Raw genomic sequence first — 16,785 nt, 5'->3', positions numbered from 1 at the left:
TGACTGACTGAGTCAAGGAAACATGATAGTATTCCAAGCGTCGCATGGGCTGTCGGATGCTTGCTTACAAGAATAGAGTGCAGACCCTAGAATTCTTTGCTGTTCTCGAGGTTGCGTATGTGTTCTGTAGACCCGGTACTTATTTATGTTTTATATGTAATTGTGAGTAAAATAAGACTTGCTGTTCAAAAAAAGAAAAGGAAAAACGTCCTATTCACGGTGTTGAGCTCATAATGTATACCGGAATAGTGGACTTTTCTCTCCCAACTCTTTTAGTTGCTCTTCCGTATACTGCGCACGAACATCGGTTTCGCTCATCCGTGCCTTTTTCTGGTTCAGATTGTATAGACAGAACTCGAGCACCAGGCATGCTATCACTCCAGCCGACGCAAAGGCAAATGAGTTCCCGTAGCCTGTCACATAGCGCGGTGCCTCCTTCTCTTGGTATATAAAACTACCGATAATGCCACCCACGTTGCCCATGCAGATGAGATATCCGATTCCAATCGCACGTTTCGTCGGGTTTGGAAGATTTGAAACATTCCAAGCATTAACGCCTGGTAGTATTGGATACATACTATGAGCCGTTAGCTATTGACACCGAATTCTTAGGTCACATCGTGGGAGGTCATACCCGAAGCACGCAAGGCAAACACCGAAGTAGCATAGCGCTACATTTTCACTAATTTGCGCTGCCTTGGTGAAGAGGATGCTAAAGGCAACTACCTGCAATAGTTGAGGTACGATGATGAAAGGCATTCGCCACGTATAACGATCCGCAAACATCGAAAAGATATAAGCTGAGAGTGCCCCCAAGGCGTAAGGTGGGATAGTCATGAGTTGTGCTTTGGCTGAGGTGAAACCCATCCCCTTGATTATCTGCGGCATTGTAAACTTGAGCGCATAATTCGGCACAGCATTGGACCAACTGCCCATAATGAGGAGATAAATCTTCCAGTCACCCAAGACCCCAGTAAGTGATTTCCAGTCAAGACCTTTTTTACGTGAGCCCTGGATACTGTTCGCGAGCTGTCGAACCTCCAAGAAACGGATCTCATCAGGGCTCAGCCAGCTTGAAGACAATCTGGGGGAATCAATCAGGAGAAAGTAGCAGGCTATCGCCAAAAAAATAGTAGCAAGTCCCTCAATAATAAATATCTGGAGGTAATTAGGAGATCAGTCTCTGGCGTTCCGCATTGGGGGTAACATAGGTGCTAACAAACCCATCGCCAGCCTTCATACCCACATATCCCATCCATTTTCGCAATAGCAAACGCGAGAAGACCTGAAAATGCCCCTCCTGAAGCTGCAGAGGTGTAGAGAATGGCAATTCGAGTTTGTGTCTCGTTTGGTAGATACCATTTAGAAATGATCAACACCGCACCTGGAAGAAGTCCTGCTCTAAGAAGGCTGTTAGGAAATGAAGATGCTTATATATAGAACTTTATTGCATGAGAACAAACTCAAATAAGCCCAGTAGAAACCGGATGGCAACTAAGCTGCCAAAGTTTTGCACGAATCCTGCGCAGGTCATGACCACACCCCAGACAAATATTAGGGCGGCCAGATAGGTTGATGGCTTTTTGAAATAGTTCAGTATGATATTACTTGGGACCTCTGGGAGCGATTAGCGACCAATCATGAGTGACTGTAGTATTTTGGAGACGCACCGGCCAGGATGAACGGTACGAAGAAAATGGCCAATGCGATATTGTATTGCTCTCCTCCCATATCGAGACTGGACAGAAGACCCTCAATTTTGGCATTCCCTAAAAAATGGTTAGGTGACATAGAAAAACGTATAAGCATGAGTTATATACCGATGTTCGTTTTGTCTATGTATGCAATTAAGTATAGAAGTAAAAGTATAGGAATTAATCTCCACTGAGTACTCAATTAGTTCTGTTTTCGCTGGACATAGATAAACAGACTAAAAATTTCTTACATCAACCTATTCAACCCAGATTAGTTCCATATATGGAAGTAGTCACCAAGCGTACATGTCAGACCTTTCTCAGCAGCACCATTTTTGCTTCATCGGAGAAATTTGCAAGGAAAAGTTCGTCATCATGAGAAAGGAATTCTTCATGTACCACGCTCCCTTTTTCTGACGGTACATTCTCGATGTCGGGATCTCTAGGAAGTGTCATTGTTAAAGAAGGACAACAAAGTACCAGCCAGTTAATTGATCAATTAGGGTTCTGTCCAAGTCGAATATGTCACCTGTGGATGATGTGAAAGCCCGTGGAAAAGAGGCAAATATAACAAAGGAAGTTTTAGGTACCGTTATTATGTAGCTTAGCCCATGGAAATAGTTATCTTTTTTCCCTGGGGTAGAACCCCGCAAAAGGCTGTCAAGCATAATCAGACTTGAATTTTGCTTGTAGTTTGTACCAATCAATTGCGCTTGTCGGCATATAAGATGTGGAGCTTTTTCCGCGATTCAACCCAAATCCGCGGAATCCGAACTGAAAACTGCCGACGGAAATATGAAAGAGGTGTGTGAGGGAACGCGGACTAATAGAATGTGGGGATTTCCTTCGATTCCTTCGTTCAACCGAAGTTTGGCGCGTCAACGTGGATGCGCAATACGACAAACACAGAGGGCACAGTTGCTTACATTTGGAAAATCGAGTGGCTAATGTGTTTGAATTACTGCTGTGACTTTGTATATTGTATATAAAAGCACAGTGTGCTGTGAACAAATACAGCAGTTACTGCCTTCTTTATATGGAGAAGCCAGGCGTTTTCCGACTCCAAGTTCAAGATGGGCTTTAAAATAAAATTGTTCAGTGGTATGAAAGGTTGTAACAACATCAATATGAATCAGCTTAGATGTCCAGTTGAACTGACTTTTAGAAAGCCATTCCGGAGCTTAGGTTACGGAAGCACCCAGAAGTCACAACCCAAGGAGGGAATCCTGCGAGGAGTGCCTTCAGGCCAGTGCTGTATATATTGTAGTCGGAGATCGCCTCGCTTCGGGTGTAAATTGAATTACTGGGTATTTGAAGGTGTTATGGAAATGAAAGTCTTCAATGCGCTCTTCACAATTCTTGCCGGGTAAGTTTTGTCATAAGTAGATCTATAAGGCAGCATGGGCATCCTCATAGGTATGAATGAAATATGGCTAGAAATCACTAAATTATAGTCTTTAAATTGAAAATTTAGATGTACTCGCCTGATACCTGTTTTATTGAGACCGTTTTTTGTTTATTTTGAGTAGCTAGGGCCCCCAAGTAGAAGCCCATGCGTATATCTAAACCCAAACTGGATGTATAGGATATATCTATATTTAACTACTAAGCTTATACGTTCTTGAATTACAATCGAGAAAGAATCATATAAATTGACGGAGATACATACTCAGCACCAGCTTGACATGAGACGATTATGTTCCAAGCGCAGCTCCAGAGACGTCATGACCGGTTCCCAGGGTAGGAATGTCTCTAAGGCCATCCATTCCCCACCAGTTATCATGCCAGTTACGCCAGACAAACTCTTCCTCTATGGCCCGCACAAAATTCACCTGCTCATGTATACCTTCGGGCTCATTGTTATCGGACAGAGTCGCGGTGGTCGAATTTCCAAGAGACGAAAGGCCCATGTCAGAACCCATTTCAAAGGGCAGACCGAAGAAGGACTTATGATTATCCGTGGCTAGCTGCTGGGTATCTGAGGTTGGGAACTTCAGATTACCCACCTGAAGAGCTTGTTGAGAAGGATTCACACTTGCTGACTGATTCGTTTGCTTTCGGGGCTCAGGCTGAAGCGAAACAGCGGGCTCGGAATCTTTCTGTTGACATCCGTGGATCGCACGAGAGACTCGATTCAGAGCATCCATGACGTTGGTGATGGGCAAAAAGTCCGATCTCATCGAGGTGAGTCGTGTCATTTCCCGAACCACGGCTTCCAAGGAGAGAATGTCACACTCGCATTCCTCCAGGCTAGGTGCGGTAATGATGTTCTGATACAAGGTGAAAAAGGCGCAGAAGGGATAGAAGGAGATGAATCTGTCATGACAAATTAGCGACAAGGATCTAACTGAGCCAGTTGGTCGACAGACAATAGATTGAATACACGATGGGCACCAGAAAGCGAGATGGTCGGGCCTGAAAATTCAACTATGATTGAGATGATCACTCTCGACGCGTGAACCACCTGTGGGTGAACACTATGCGCCGTAGAGTTCGCTTTACGCCTCATGAACACAATAAAGCTGTAGCAGGCAATGACAGATTCGGCAAAGAACCAGGTCATCAAGTCATCTGATGCCATGGATCTCACAACATTCAACTGAAGCAATTGGTTAGGAGGGGATCATAATACAAAAATCCTCTGGAGCTCACGTACCAGATCCCAGTCACTCAACAGATCCTCAATTTGAGCACAACAGCTGTCGACTTTGTCTTTATTTCCTTCAGACCTGGTACGTCCATCTGTCCCCGTAGAATCAAAATATTCAAGAAGAATCACAACCACCCTCGTCCACACAGCTTGAAGGACAGTCTCAGAAGCGCTCAGCTGCGGAGAGTCTGTGGGCCGGATCATACTGGGAGTTCTGACGCTTAATATGGGTCCCTCGAGAGCTGGCGGCTTGTCGTACCACAGACGAAACATTAAATCCGTCTGCGCAAGATACCAGTAAATGCGACGCTTTTCTTCCTTTTTTCCCTCGTCCTTACGCCCACGGGAGAGCGACCTGTCAACCAGATGAAGGCCCATAATGCCAGCAAATCTGCAGGCTTCTCGGTGGAAGCTCCAGGACAAGTGATAGTCGAAGTTGTTGATTGCAAGCCATGACTGGAGAATATGTGAGGATCGATTCTTAAGGCAACTGTGGAAGGAGAGCTCTTACAGTCATCATTGCAGCAAGCAGGTCCATTTCAGTACCCGTCGCCGACTTTAGCCAGTCCTGCGCCATCACTATACACTTATAGTAGGTCTGTGGTACCGTAATCTGCTCTATAGGCGTTCCACAGGATTGTCCGAAAAAAATGGCACAGTAATAAACCACCTTCATAGCGGGATCTACTTTCACATAAGGGGAGGTAAGCAGTCGAGGAAGCGATCTTAGAATATGGGCGTCCAACAATGGTTCAAATGGAGAGAATGGAACATAGCGAACGGTCGTAAGAAATACTGTTATAGATGTCAGTATATAAAACGCCAATGTTGGCGGGAAGAGGGCTTGCAGTCAATATGTCGCTCTAGATCATTTAAAGAGGCCGTGTACTCTGGCCCGCCAGCGGGATTTCGATCCGATCTAGGCATACGTTCACGTAGTGTACTAAGGGCGTTATTCAAATCAGTTAATGCCATTTCGACAACTGGACGAACTGCTTCGGGAGAACTTGGCGACATGAAACGGCCTTCGACTTTTAGATTCTCGATGTTGTTCTTGGCGTTATTGACCATATTATACACCCATACTATTCTCATTAGTACAATGAACGCTTGCTTCTATCACGGAATAAAATTCACATGCGGAGTTGGCTGACGAATTTGTGTCATGCCTGGCGTCTTTGAGTCGGGTTATTGAATCGAACGGTGCAATGGTATGGCTCTTTGTGATATCCGATGTAGGCGTCTGCTGGCGCATTGCAATGAGTTGGTGACGAATAGCATTTCTTCCCCCTTCCGACCTATTAACCGATGTGAGTGAAAACCATACCTACTGAAGCTCCTGCTTCGGGGGAATCATTCCCTGACCTGAGACGTCGCTTGCGAGACGGGAAACTGCAAGCAGTACCAGCCGCTTGGCATCTAAAGCACTCGGGATATAATCTATCGCATTTGAGCTGACCATAACAAACATTCTCAGCAACTGTAAACCATTGGATGTGCATTATAGCGAACCTTTTTATTTCTGCATCGCACACACTACGTTCGAATTAGCTCAGCTCTAAGTACATGAAAGGCACGGATGCTAACCGATAGCTTCATAGCACCTGTACTAGGAGGCGAGACCATTTTCTCGGACAATATGAATCACACCGGACATTTCAGATATATAGCATGCGTACGCAAGTTATTTCTAAGCGCAGGTGGCCACTTTCCCGCTCGGGGCCCGCGGAGGGCGGATGATGGTGCCAAGGAGACGGCCAAGAACGGCGGGAGTCATACTGCCCCAGGTGGTCAGACGGTTAGACAGCTCTGCAGCTCTTACGCTATGCTGGGTCGTCCAGAAAAGTCCGAGCACCGTAGATTCGGACTCTTTGTTCGGACTTTTCCGCCCAAGATAGTGTTTGATTTGTCCGAATGTCAGGGTATATAGAGCCTTTCCCAGGGATCTCCACTCGTAGCTTTAATTCTTGTATCACGCTATATCCTATTCTTGGAGATCTATTGTACCTGCAAATCATTTCTATTTAATCCCCCGACAGGTACAATCACAGCCCCTTACTTGAAAGTATTCTGCGAATCGCCGTTCTTGCATGCGACGACACCACATGATATCCACAGATGATACGGGGGCAGGACGACCCGAATTGTCCGACTCACATACGGTGGCGGAAAACGGAACTTGCTCCAGTAGCGATGCCTCTTTTCTTAAGGAAGATCACTATGGTGTTGACCGAAGGAAGGCGGATCAGGAGTTGGCAGGTCTCGCACGCAGAATCACGAGCCAACAGTCCGGACATTCCCATCATATTCCTCCATTTGATGCACCAGAGGGGAGCCGTCTCAACCCAACAAACCCGCATTTTGATGCTCGCGCCTGGGCGAAAGCGTTTTACAATGTCCGATATAATGATGCTGAAGGTCGTGTCTCTCGTGCGACGGGTGTTGCATTCAAGAACCTGAACGTACACGGATACGGCAGCCCAGTCGACTATCAAATGAGCGTGGGAAACGCGCTGCTCAAGATGCCTACAATGATGTGCCAGTTTTTTGGAGGGAAGAAGCAGAAGATCGATATCCTCCAGGACTTCGAAGGCTTGATTCTTCCTGGGGAGCAACTCTGTGTGTTGGGACCTCCTGGTTCGGGTTGCTCGACCCTTCTACGAACGATAGCCGGAGAAACTTATGGCTTAGAAGTCGACCCAGCTGCTCAGATTAACTATCACGGAATTACACCGAAGCAGATGTCTGTCAACTTCCGAGGTGAAGCTATCTACACCGCGGAGGTCGATGCGCACTACCCGATGCTTCCTGTTGGAGATACTCTATACTTCGCTGCCCTTGCTCGCACGCCCCGCGAGATTCCTGTTGATCGTCACCAATATGCGACAAACCTGCGAGATGTTATCATGGCAATGTTTGGCATCAGCCACACCCTCAACACGCGTGTCGGAAACGACTTTGTCCGTGGCGTCAGTGGAGGTGAGCGAAAGCGAGTGACTATCGCGGAAGCTTCCCTAAGTTATGCACCCCTTCAGTGCTGGGACAACAGCACAAGGGGCCTTGATAGCGCCAATGCTGTAGAGTTCTGTCGGACACTTCGCACGCAAAGTGATGTCTTTGGATTGACGTCTTGTGTCGCTATCTACCAAGCGCCCCAGGCAGCATATGATGTAAGCCAATTTTTCAGACGTTACGAACTCTCTATTAACTTAATCGCTAGTTATTCGATAAAGTCACTGTTCTGTATGAAGGGCGTCAAATATTTTTTGGTCCCGCCAATGAGGCGCGCGAGTATTTCCAGCACATGGGATTTGACTGTCCTAAATCTCAGACCACGCCCGATTTCCTGACCTCCATGTCGAGCCCTTCGGAGCGTGTTATTCGACCTGGCTACGAGCATCTTGTCCCCAGAACGGCCGAAGACTTCGCAAAGCGCTGGAAGGAGAGCACTGAATGTCAACATTTACTGCGTCAAATCGATCAATATATGAACGAACACCCCTTCCATTCGAGCGATCTCGATCAATTCTCTGCGTCTCGGGACTCCGAAAAGTCCAAGCTTCAGCGGCATAAGTCGCCGTACACCCTATCCTACTGGGGCCAAATTCGTCTTTGCATGTGGAGGGAACTGAAGCGTCTGCTGAATGACCCGAGTGTGACACTGGCGATGCTTATCGGCAATTTCTTTGAGGCACTCATCATCGCGAGTATCTTCTACAACCTACCAGAGACCACATCTTCCTTCTTCTCTCGCGGAGCCCTACTCTTTATGATGGTTCTCCTCAACGCATTCGCAAGCATGCTAGAAATTTTAAGTTTATATGAAAAGCGGACAATTGTCGAAAAACACAGTCGATATGCTCTCTACCATCCTGGCGCCGAATCCATCTCGTCCATGATCATGGATATGCCATATAAGATTTGCAACTCGCTTCTGGTTAATATTACGCTGTACTTTATGGGTAATCTGCGGCGCGAACCAGGTCCATTCTTCTTCTATTTCCTGATCTCATTCTTCATGATGATGTCCATGTCTATGTTCTTCCGCTTTCTCGGCTCCCTGACTAAATCCATTGCCCAGGCACTCGCCCCCTCCTCTATCATCCTAATGGCACTAGTGCTCTACACCGGCTTCGCCATTCCAGTCAGTTACATGAGGGGATGGGCGTCCTGGATTCGCTGGCTAAATCCTGTCTCGTATGGATTCGAAGCGGTGATGGTCAACGAGTTCCACGGACGCGAGTTCCCTTGCAGCGCATTTGTCCCAGACTACGACAACATCGCGAACGTCAATCGGGTGTGCTCGACGAAGGGTGCCGTGCCAGGCTCAGACGTGGTCTCTGGGACCGCCTTTGTTGAGGCGTCGTATGGCTATCTCAATGGTCATCGCTGGCGCAACTTTGGCATTATTGTGGCGCTTACTATTTTCCTCGCTATCAGCCACCTGGTTACAAGTGAACTCGTTGCGGCTCAAAGATCGAAAGGAGAGGTGCTGGTATTCCGTCGTGGCAAGGCTCACCAGCAGCGGACCAAGCAGACTCAGTCGGACGAAGAGCAACCTGGGGTCGAAATCCGCCGGGAAAAGGATTCTCAGGGATCGGATATAATTGCGGGAGTCGAGAAGCAATCCTCGATCTTCCATTGGGAGAATGTTTGTTACGATATCAATATCAAAAAGGAAACGCGTCGTATCCTGGATCATGTTGATGGCTGGATCAAACCCGGCACTTTGACTGCGCTCATGGTAAGTCGAAACAACTATCACTCCACATGCGATATACACTGATGAAGACAACTTAGGGCGTTTCTGGCGCTGGTAAAACTACTCTCCTTGATGTCTTGGCTAGCCGGACCACAGTCGGAGTCGTTGGCGGCGACATCTTTGTCGACGGGCGACAGCGCGATACCTCGTTCCAACGCAAGACTGGTTACGTACAACAACAAGATCTACATCTCCACACGTCGACAGTTCGTGAAGCGCTCGAATTTAGTGCCCTCCTTAGACAGCCACCAACATACAGCCGCCAGGAAAAGCTCGAGTACGTTGAGACCGTGATTGACCTGCTCAACATGAGGGCATATGCGGATGCCATTGTCGGAGTTCCTGGTGAAGGACTGAATGTTGAGCAGCGAAAACGTCTAACAATTGGGGTTGAGTTGGCAGCACGTCCCAAATTGTTATTATTCCTCGACGAGCCTACATCTGGGTTGGATAGTCAGACCTCTTGGTCAATCTGCTCGCTCCTCGAGACTTTGACCAAGAATGGACAAGCGATTTTGTGCACCATCCACCAGCCCTCTGCAATGCTCTTCCAGCGATTTGATAGACTTCTTCTGTTGGCTAAGGGCGGCAAGACGGTCTATTTCGGCAACATCGGATCAGGATCAAGAACACTCATGGATTACTTCGTCCGGAATGGCGGTCCCGAGTGCCCTGCAGGTCGCAACCCAGCAGAGCATATGCTTGAGGTCATCGGTGCTGCACCGGGTGCGCATAGTGATATCGACTGGCCAGAGGTGTGGCGCAATAGCCCGGAATATCGAGCGGTCTGTGAGGAGCTTCAGAAACTTAGGGGACTCACCAATCACCAGGCAAATGATGAGGACGCTAAGTCCAGCTATGCTGAGTTTGCAGCACCGTTCAGTGATCAGCTAGCTCAGGTTGGACTTCGCGTGTTCCAGCAAATGTGGCGAAACCCTTCGTATATTTACTCAAAGGCTCTTCTCACTATTGGCACGGTAAGATTACCTTTCACTTTATCATCCACCAGGCCTCTGTCTGAAACGTGAAACTAGTCTCTCTTTATTGGGTTCTCCTTCTTCAAGGCCGAGAACACCATACAAGGGTTGCAAAACCAGATGTTTGGAATCTTCGTGTTCCTTTTCGTCGTCGTCCAGCTCATCCTGCAAATCATTCCTTCTTTCACTACGCAGCGAACCTTGTATGAATCTCGAGAGCGGCAGTCAAAGACATATTCGTGGCAAACATTTATCATCTCCAATATTGCTGTTGAGTTCTTCTGGAACACGGTATGTTTCCCTCTAACGTTTCCCAAAGAAAACATCGACTAACTCACCAAAGATCATGTCCGTCTTCTGCTTCCTCGTGTGGTTCTACCCTGTAGGCTTCTACCGGAATGCTGAGTGGACCGATACAGTCCACTATCGCAGCACCCTCGCCTTTCTAATTATCTGGGCTACGTTCCTCTTCGCCAGCTCCTTCGCTCACATGTTAATCGCCGGCATGGACAGCCCAGACATTGCATCCAGCCTCTCCAACATCCTTTCCATCCTAATGTACGCCTTCTGCGGTATCCTCGCAGGCCCTGACGCCCTGCCCGGCTTCTGGATCTTCATGTACAGAGTCAATCCGTTTACCTATCTGGTGGCAGGATTCCTAAGCACATGCGTAGGAGATGCACCGATGTACTGTGCGGAGAATGAAATCCTATCTTTTGAGCGCCCGGTCAACATGAGCTGCGAGTCCTATATGGAAGATTATATTTCCACTCATGGAGGTAAACTGGTCGACTCTGCTGCCGAATACTGTTCTTTCTGTCCGATGGACAACACCAACCAGTATCTTCTGGGCGTCAATATAGACTTCAACACGCGGTGGAGGGACTTTGGATTAATGTGGGCGTTCATTGCCTTCAATATCTGCGCTTCCGTGTGCTTCTACTGGCTCTTCCGTGTGCCCAAGGGTAAGAAAAAGCTTTGATTGTGGTCAATCATTTGATTGACGGATGACGGTGGGATAACATTCATTTCGGATCTTTTATTTTCTTTCTTTACATGCCATTTAATAAGGGTGCGTACACTCTGCACTATATAGAGTTTACCCAGAATCTGCATATAGATAAAAGTGGCGTTATAACTTGGTCTATCACATCTAAGGTCTTGTTAAATCGTCCAATATCGTTCTCATTTACTTTTTTACAAGTAATATGCTATTTAGTTGCTAGATGACTCTGGCTGGAAATAGATTGCTATTTATCTGGCTCAGAACTTTTATGAAGTAGCTATGAGACCCCCGTATTCTAGCATCAGGACCCAGTGAATATGCCCATGAAAGGATAAAATGCCTGCATTAAGGTAAGTTACGACTCATTTGGGATGTTTTAAGGGTCCTCAATTTTTGAAACATACCGAAGAATCTAAATCCAACCAGTCTGTTGTTTGCCAAGCTTCCAGCATGCTGGGAATATGCTCAAACTCACTTTCCAGTGGAGCTGTATATTCTATTGCTCCCTGAGGAAGAAGTGAATCATCCATGAAGTCCTCATGTCCAGTGTTATTGCTTTCTAGCCCCACGGCCGTTAGAAGATGGGAACCCTTGCTTCTAGTCCCTTGATCCTGGGCTCGTGCTCGCAGCTCCTCCAGTATGATACTGTACCGCCTACTCGGAGATGCCGCCGAGCTGGCTTTAAAAAGATGAGAATGGCATGTCTCAGCTAGTTCAAGCAACTTGGTGTGTGAATTGCCTTCTGACTGGAAGGAATCACTGAGGTTTTGTTGGATTTTCCAGACATATACCACAACCAATGCACAGAAAGTCACATAATGTGTCCACCAGAATGCATGAAATAAATTGTTGTCCTTAGCCATGGTATTAACCAATTCTAAGGCATTCTGAGCGGCGGAAAGGCACTCATCGACTCTTTCCTGAATGCGCGCATCACGTCTGCATGTAACGCCATCTCCAAGAAGAAAAGGCCTGTTGACATGGATAAGAGCGTGTGAATATGCCAGGCTGAGAGCAGTGGCTTGACGGCGGAAACTTGGAATCAGTGCAGAAGGTTTGACAGTTCCTAGATGTGGAGGGAGGCTAGCATGCCAATCATGCAACTCTGCTACTAGCCGATAAACAGCTGTGACACGCTCATCTTTGTCTTCATCAGAACCAGAATATACCTCACGGGATATCCTCCCAATTATTCTGGCAATTCTAAAGAATGCGTTAGCGAAAAATCTCCTGGAGAGCATCAGGGGGTGGGCATACTTTGCGTGAAAGATAAGTGAGTCCACGTGGCACTCTTCAGAAGGCTCTGAGCATGACTTATCTTCCAACAGCATGTCTTCGTCATTGACACTGTCTGGGAATACCTGGTTTATCTCATCGTCATGCAAGAGTCGTGGTCGACCAAGTACCACACTCAGGTACTTATCAATAGTATAAGCGACCCAAAAGACACGTCGACTGCACTGAAGAGCAATATAGTCCAATTTGCTTTTTGATTTGAGCCCTCGGCGACGGTGTAGACCCAGAGAGGAAATGATCTGGTAGGCACTGCCGAAAGTGTACCACGCTTTGTTCATACGAGACGTCTGTAGAAGATATAGCACCTGAATGAGCCGAGCCTGAGCAGATTCAAGTCGAGGGAAGCCCAGTTCCGTATCAGTCAACTTCGTGGCCATTGAAAAGAAGCGGTCGCTTTCATGTAAACCTGCGCTCTCCCTGTGGTCCCTGGAGGAACCCTTGATCTTAGACTTCCGGAAGCTTGCAATTGCCAGAATTGTCAGAATTATAGATTGCTTTGAATTTTCGAGTACCCCTGGTTCAATGTGACTCTGCTCTGAGTCTCTGAGGGAGGTCTCCAACCAACCCTCTACAGTCTGGCGATGCAGCATCCGATACGTAGTAACACACGTATCAAAATAAAGCCGAAGGAGCTCTCGAGCGATATCAGAATCCGGAAATATGGTGAGAGCTTGTCCTTCGGAATTAAAGAAGGGAATGTCTCCAGCCGATGTCAAAAGTTGGTTCTTCTCTCCCTCGCTTGATTCATAAAACGACATCTGCTTTTCCCTTACAAGCTTTGCCAGCGCTCGATGTAAAAACGACAACCCGGAGGTGGAATCGAGATATTGGCCCTCAATTACCAAGTCAGGAGATGCGCGAGAAAGAGCAATACTCTCCGCTCGGTCCGGTTCCTCTCGGTTTGGAGACGAATAATGCTGTAACGCACCGCCTGATCTAAGACTGGCATTCTCCGCCGTGCTTTTACTGGATCGTCGACCGCCATGTTGACCTTCATGCCTAGACGCTGTCAGGGAATTCCCATCCCGGAATGGTGGCGTGGGAGCACGGCCACGAGCGTATTTACTTGCATAGGAGCAAGGCAATCCCCGTCTGCTGCAGATATCACATGGTAGCGTACCCGAACATCGGATCTTCTTGACCTTACAAGCATCGCATGCCCGACTGACCTTGGGATCTCTTCTGCGGCTCTCCGATGCATTGGGATCTCCCTGCTCGTGGGGGCGCTTGCGCGAGGATATCATTATGCTTGTATTATCGGTGCTGAGAGGGCTCATTTTCCGATGTATAGAGTCAGGAGGGAAATCGGAAAAGGCGGACTTCTCTCGTCATATATCATTTCCGATACTAAAGCGGGGTGCGTCGCCCCGTGGGGGAAGGATGGGGCCACCTCGACTTATTTGTTGGATTTCATTAGCGGACGCGTCGGTGAACTAGAGACACGATCCTTTGAACCAAATACACGAAAGCACACATTTTGCCAGTTGTATATTACAAACGACGTCGGAGTACATTTACTCCGGAGTTAATATGTCATTAACAGGTAGCAGGTGCTATGGTATATCTCATGTTTAGATATATCGGCTTCACAACCCAGACTACTTAGCATTCCGTATCTAGTAGGAACGACGGCATAACTTGAAATAGTAGTCTTTCACTCCTCACGGCAAGTTGTCTGATACATTAAGAGCACATATCAAATTAACTAGTAGGGCACTAAAATTGCCTCGGCTCTCGTTGGCGCGTCTGATCAAAGTACGAGTTAGACGTAACTGAAAGTTGACAAAATCCGCGGCAATTTGCACTTCCCCACAGAACCGGATATCACGGATTTTTCGGACTTGGTGGATATGTTCTGGTGGACGGTAAACTATTTTCATAACCCGAGCACATTTGGGAATCCTATCCGACTGTACGGCGCTATGCTAGAGACGTCCCAGTATAGGCTACCGGCCTTACCAATCACCGAAAAATATCTTGCAATTTATAAAGCGCCCAACTTCTGGGAAGAACGTACTATAACACTCACCTGTATCTCATAACAAACTTTCCATTCACTTAATTCCTATTATATCTTATCCTTCGACCCGTTGAGCTCCATATCTCCATACAAAATGGTCGGCTTTGATATGCGCGGCTTGACCCCAGCGCCGGTCACACCTTTCACACTTACGGGTGAGGTCGACTACGACGCCATTCAGCGCCTAGGAAGCTGGCTCGGAGGGGTTGACGGGGTGAAAGGCCTGGTTGTTCTCGGTCATGCTGGCGAGGGTACATTCCTCACTCAGGAGGAGCAAGTGTCAGTGATCAAAGCATTTGTTAAGTCGGTGGATAACAAGGTGCCGATTATTGCTGGGATCACGGGAGAGGGCACCGAGGTGGCGGCTTTGGAGGCTAAACGGGCCAAGGAAGCCGGTGCCAGCGCAGGCCTCCTTTATCCATCTCACGGCTGGCTGCGTTTCGGATACCAGAACGGTGCTCCGCAGGATCGTTATCGACGCGTATATGAAGTCAGCGGCCTCCCGCTCATTCTGTTTCAGTATCCCGACAACACCAAAGCGACATATAGCTTGCAGACAATGCTTGATATCGCAGCGCAGCCGGGCGTATTTGCGATGAAGAACGGTGTTCGCAACATGCGCCGCTGGGACACCGAGATCCCCGTCATTCGCCGGGAACGCCCTGAGCTCCAGGTTTTGACCTGCCACGACGAGTATCTCCTCCACACGGCATTTGATGTGGATGGATTTTTGGTAGGATATGGTAATATTGCTCCCGAACCGTTGATTGAGTTGATTGAAGCTGGAAAAGCCAAGGACTATAGAAAGGCGAGGGAAATACATGACAGACTTCTTCCGGTCACTAAGTCTGTCTATCACCGTGGATCGCATATGGAGGGTACTGTTGCACTGAAGCATGCACTTGTTGCTCGGGGGATCTTGACTCACGCCACCGTCCGGTCTCCGTTGAGACCGCTGGAGAAGGTGGCAGAGGAAGAGATTCGCGCTGCCATTGGAGCGGCTGCACTCTCCAAAGTCGCCTAGATGGAAACGTGGATGGTGTATACAATAATACAATGATATAAGGGAAAAGGTGAAAAATCCTTAATATAGAGAAATAAGCATTCATAGTGCTCACCAAGCTAGCTTCTCCTATTGTAAATCAATCTAATATTGTTCGTCTTATACACGAATACTTGGCGCAATACTAGTAAGAGAGTTTCCCTACCTTTCGGCATTGCCGTAGATACCTCGGGTTCCAAATCTCGTAGGACAGGACGATGCTATAATATTGTCTGGGAGATACAGATACCTGTGTTAAACAAAAACATTGACAACATATAACAGGTAAGTATTTATGCCTTGTCAAGTTCTATGTGGGAAATGCGGCTGTCGGTAATATTATGTAATTTCCACTATATTCTGGACTGTAGCAGGGACTTGTCCCCTTTACATCTACTACTAAAATGGCCATCTTTTATACCCTGGATTCCAACCTCTATTCCGACCTGATTCCTGGGCTGGCGGTGTGACTATCTGTGAGGTGCGGAGGCTGGATCACACCGCGATTTTGTATGGCTAGTTGAGCCTTGGCAGTAATTACTGGTCTTTCCGGTTGACATTCTATTTGTGTTTGCCGATCATACTTCTGTGGATCCAGTTCTAGGAATGCTTCGCAGCTATTAATACTTTTTCAATCCTTCTATATTCCTGCTATATTTTTTGTGATATTATTTACTCCTATTATGCTATCTCTACCGGAGGATTAGGAGGTGCCATGAATATAGGGACGACATATCGGTTTTGGGTTATATGAAATGGGGAGCTCGAAGTGGCCAACTGATCTAATATGTCTGATGAAGCATTTCATTTCAAGTCTTTCCCTCATCTTCTAGAGGTGCTTGACAGACTAATATGGATATTTCCTCAAATATATGCGTACTCTTAAGTCGGGGAGAGGGAGTGCGCGATTCCCAGGGAAAGTTCTCTTTCAACCTCTTTATACCCGCTCAGGCAAGGTCAATCATACCAGTGATGTGAAGAGGCCTAGCGGCTACATCCTGAGCGGCTAGCGCCGCACACCCATGGCTTCCCACAAGGCGTCGGACTCCACAGGGTGGATGATTCCATGCGGTATTAGGCCATGCGTCAGAACCCATTGTCTCCCACAGGGCGGGGTAGCCCACAGGAAGAAGTGGGGCGTTCCCCATGGTATTAGAGCATGCGTTGGGAAACCATCTTTGCTGGATAAGTATATCTTACTCGATACTCCACCTTGGGGTAGCGGTCGCACCCAATATCAATCGACAAAATACGGCTTTAGCGCAGTAAGAGGCAGTTGTTGCATCCATGGATCCGTCAAAGCATCCTTTCAAAGAGAAATAGTCAAAAGGTTAGTGG

At 47.4% G+C, this 16,785-nt stretch overlaps 5 protein-coding genes across 5 annotated transcripts; 2 read left to right on the top strand and 3 right to left on the bottom strand.

Annotated features, from left to right (window-relative positions):
• Positions 1–228: 228 nt before the first annotated feature.
• Positions 229–2,150, bottom strand: BDV59DRAFT_190906 (putative MFS transporter; the record flags this gene model as incomplete). The annotated part of the gene is made up of 7 exons (XM_073691823.1): positions 229–577; positions 635–1,158; positions 1,224–1,401; positions 1,464–1,617; positions 1,671–1,769; positions 1,821–1,884; positions 2,010–2,150. The coding sequence occupies 7 exons, from the start codon at positions 2,148–2,150 to the stop codon at positions 229–231; spliced, it is 1,509 nt and encodes a 502-aa protein (XP_073551845.1).
• A 1,238-nt stretch (positions 2,151–3,388) lies between these two features.
• BDV59DRAFT_198512 (transcription factor domain-containing protein) lies at positions 3,389–4,921 on the bottom strand (the record flags this gene model as incomplete). Its single annotated transcript, XM_073693169.1, has 4 exons — positions 3,389–4,010; positions 4,064–4,293; positions 4,351–4,800; positions 4,856–4,921. The coding sequence occupies 4 exons, from the start codon at positions 4,919–4,921 to the stop codon at positions 3,389–3,391; spliced, it is 1,368 nt and encodes a 455-aa protein (XP_073551844.1).
• Positions 4,922–6,449: 1,528 nt separating this feature from the next.
• BDV59DRAFT_198511 (putative ABC multidrug transporter) lies at positions 6,450–11,065 on the top strand (the record flags this gene model as incomplete). The annotated part of the gene is made up of 5 exons (XM_073693168.1): positions 6,450–7,514; positions 7,565–9,088; positions 9,145–10,083; positions 10,141–10,374; positions 10,427–11,065. 5 exons carry the CDS (start codon positions 6,450–6,452, stop codon positions 11,063–11,065), a joined length of 4,401 nt encoding a protein of 1,466 aa, XP_073551843.1.
• Positions 11,066–11,475: 410 nt separating this feature from the next.
• Positions 11,476–13,662, bottom strand: BDV59DRAFT_209487 (Zn(II)2Cys6 transcription factor; the record flags this gene model as incomplete). Its single annotated transcript, XM_073695399.1, has 3 exons — positions 11,476–11,625; positions 11,659–12,292; positions 12,347–13,662. 3 exons carry the CDS (start codon positions 13,660–13,662, stop codon positions 11,476–11,478), a joined length of 2,100 nt encoding a protein of 699 aa, XP_073551842.1.
• An 837-nt stretch (positions 13,663–14,499) lies between these two features.
• Positions 14,500–15,429, top strand: BDV59DRAFT_198510 (dihydrodipicolinate synthase family protein; the record flags this gene model as incomplete). Its single annotated transcript, XM_073693167.1, has 1 exon — positions 14,500–15,429. The coding sequence occupies one exon, from the start codon at positions 14,500–14,502 to the stop codon at positions 15,427–15,429; it is 930 nt and encodes a 309-aa protein (XP_073551841.1).
• Between the last annotated feature and the right edge of the window lie 1,356 nt (positions 15,430–16,785).

Source organism: Aspergillus ambiguus (genome assembly GCF_047715705.1).
Source record: "Aspergillus ambiguus strain CBS 117.58 unplaced genomic scaffold BDV59scaffold_3, whole genome shotgun sequence".
Taxonomy (NCBI): Eukaryota; Fungi; Ascomycota; class Eurotiomycetes; order Eurotiales; family Aspergillaceae; genus Aspergillus; species Aspergillus ambiguus.
Note: the sequence above shows the minus strand (reverse complement) of the source record. Positions and strands in the feature narration are given on the sequence as shown.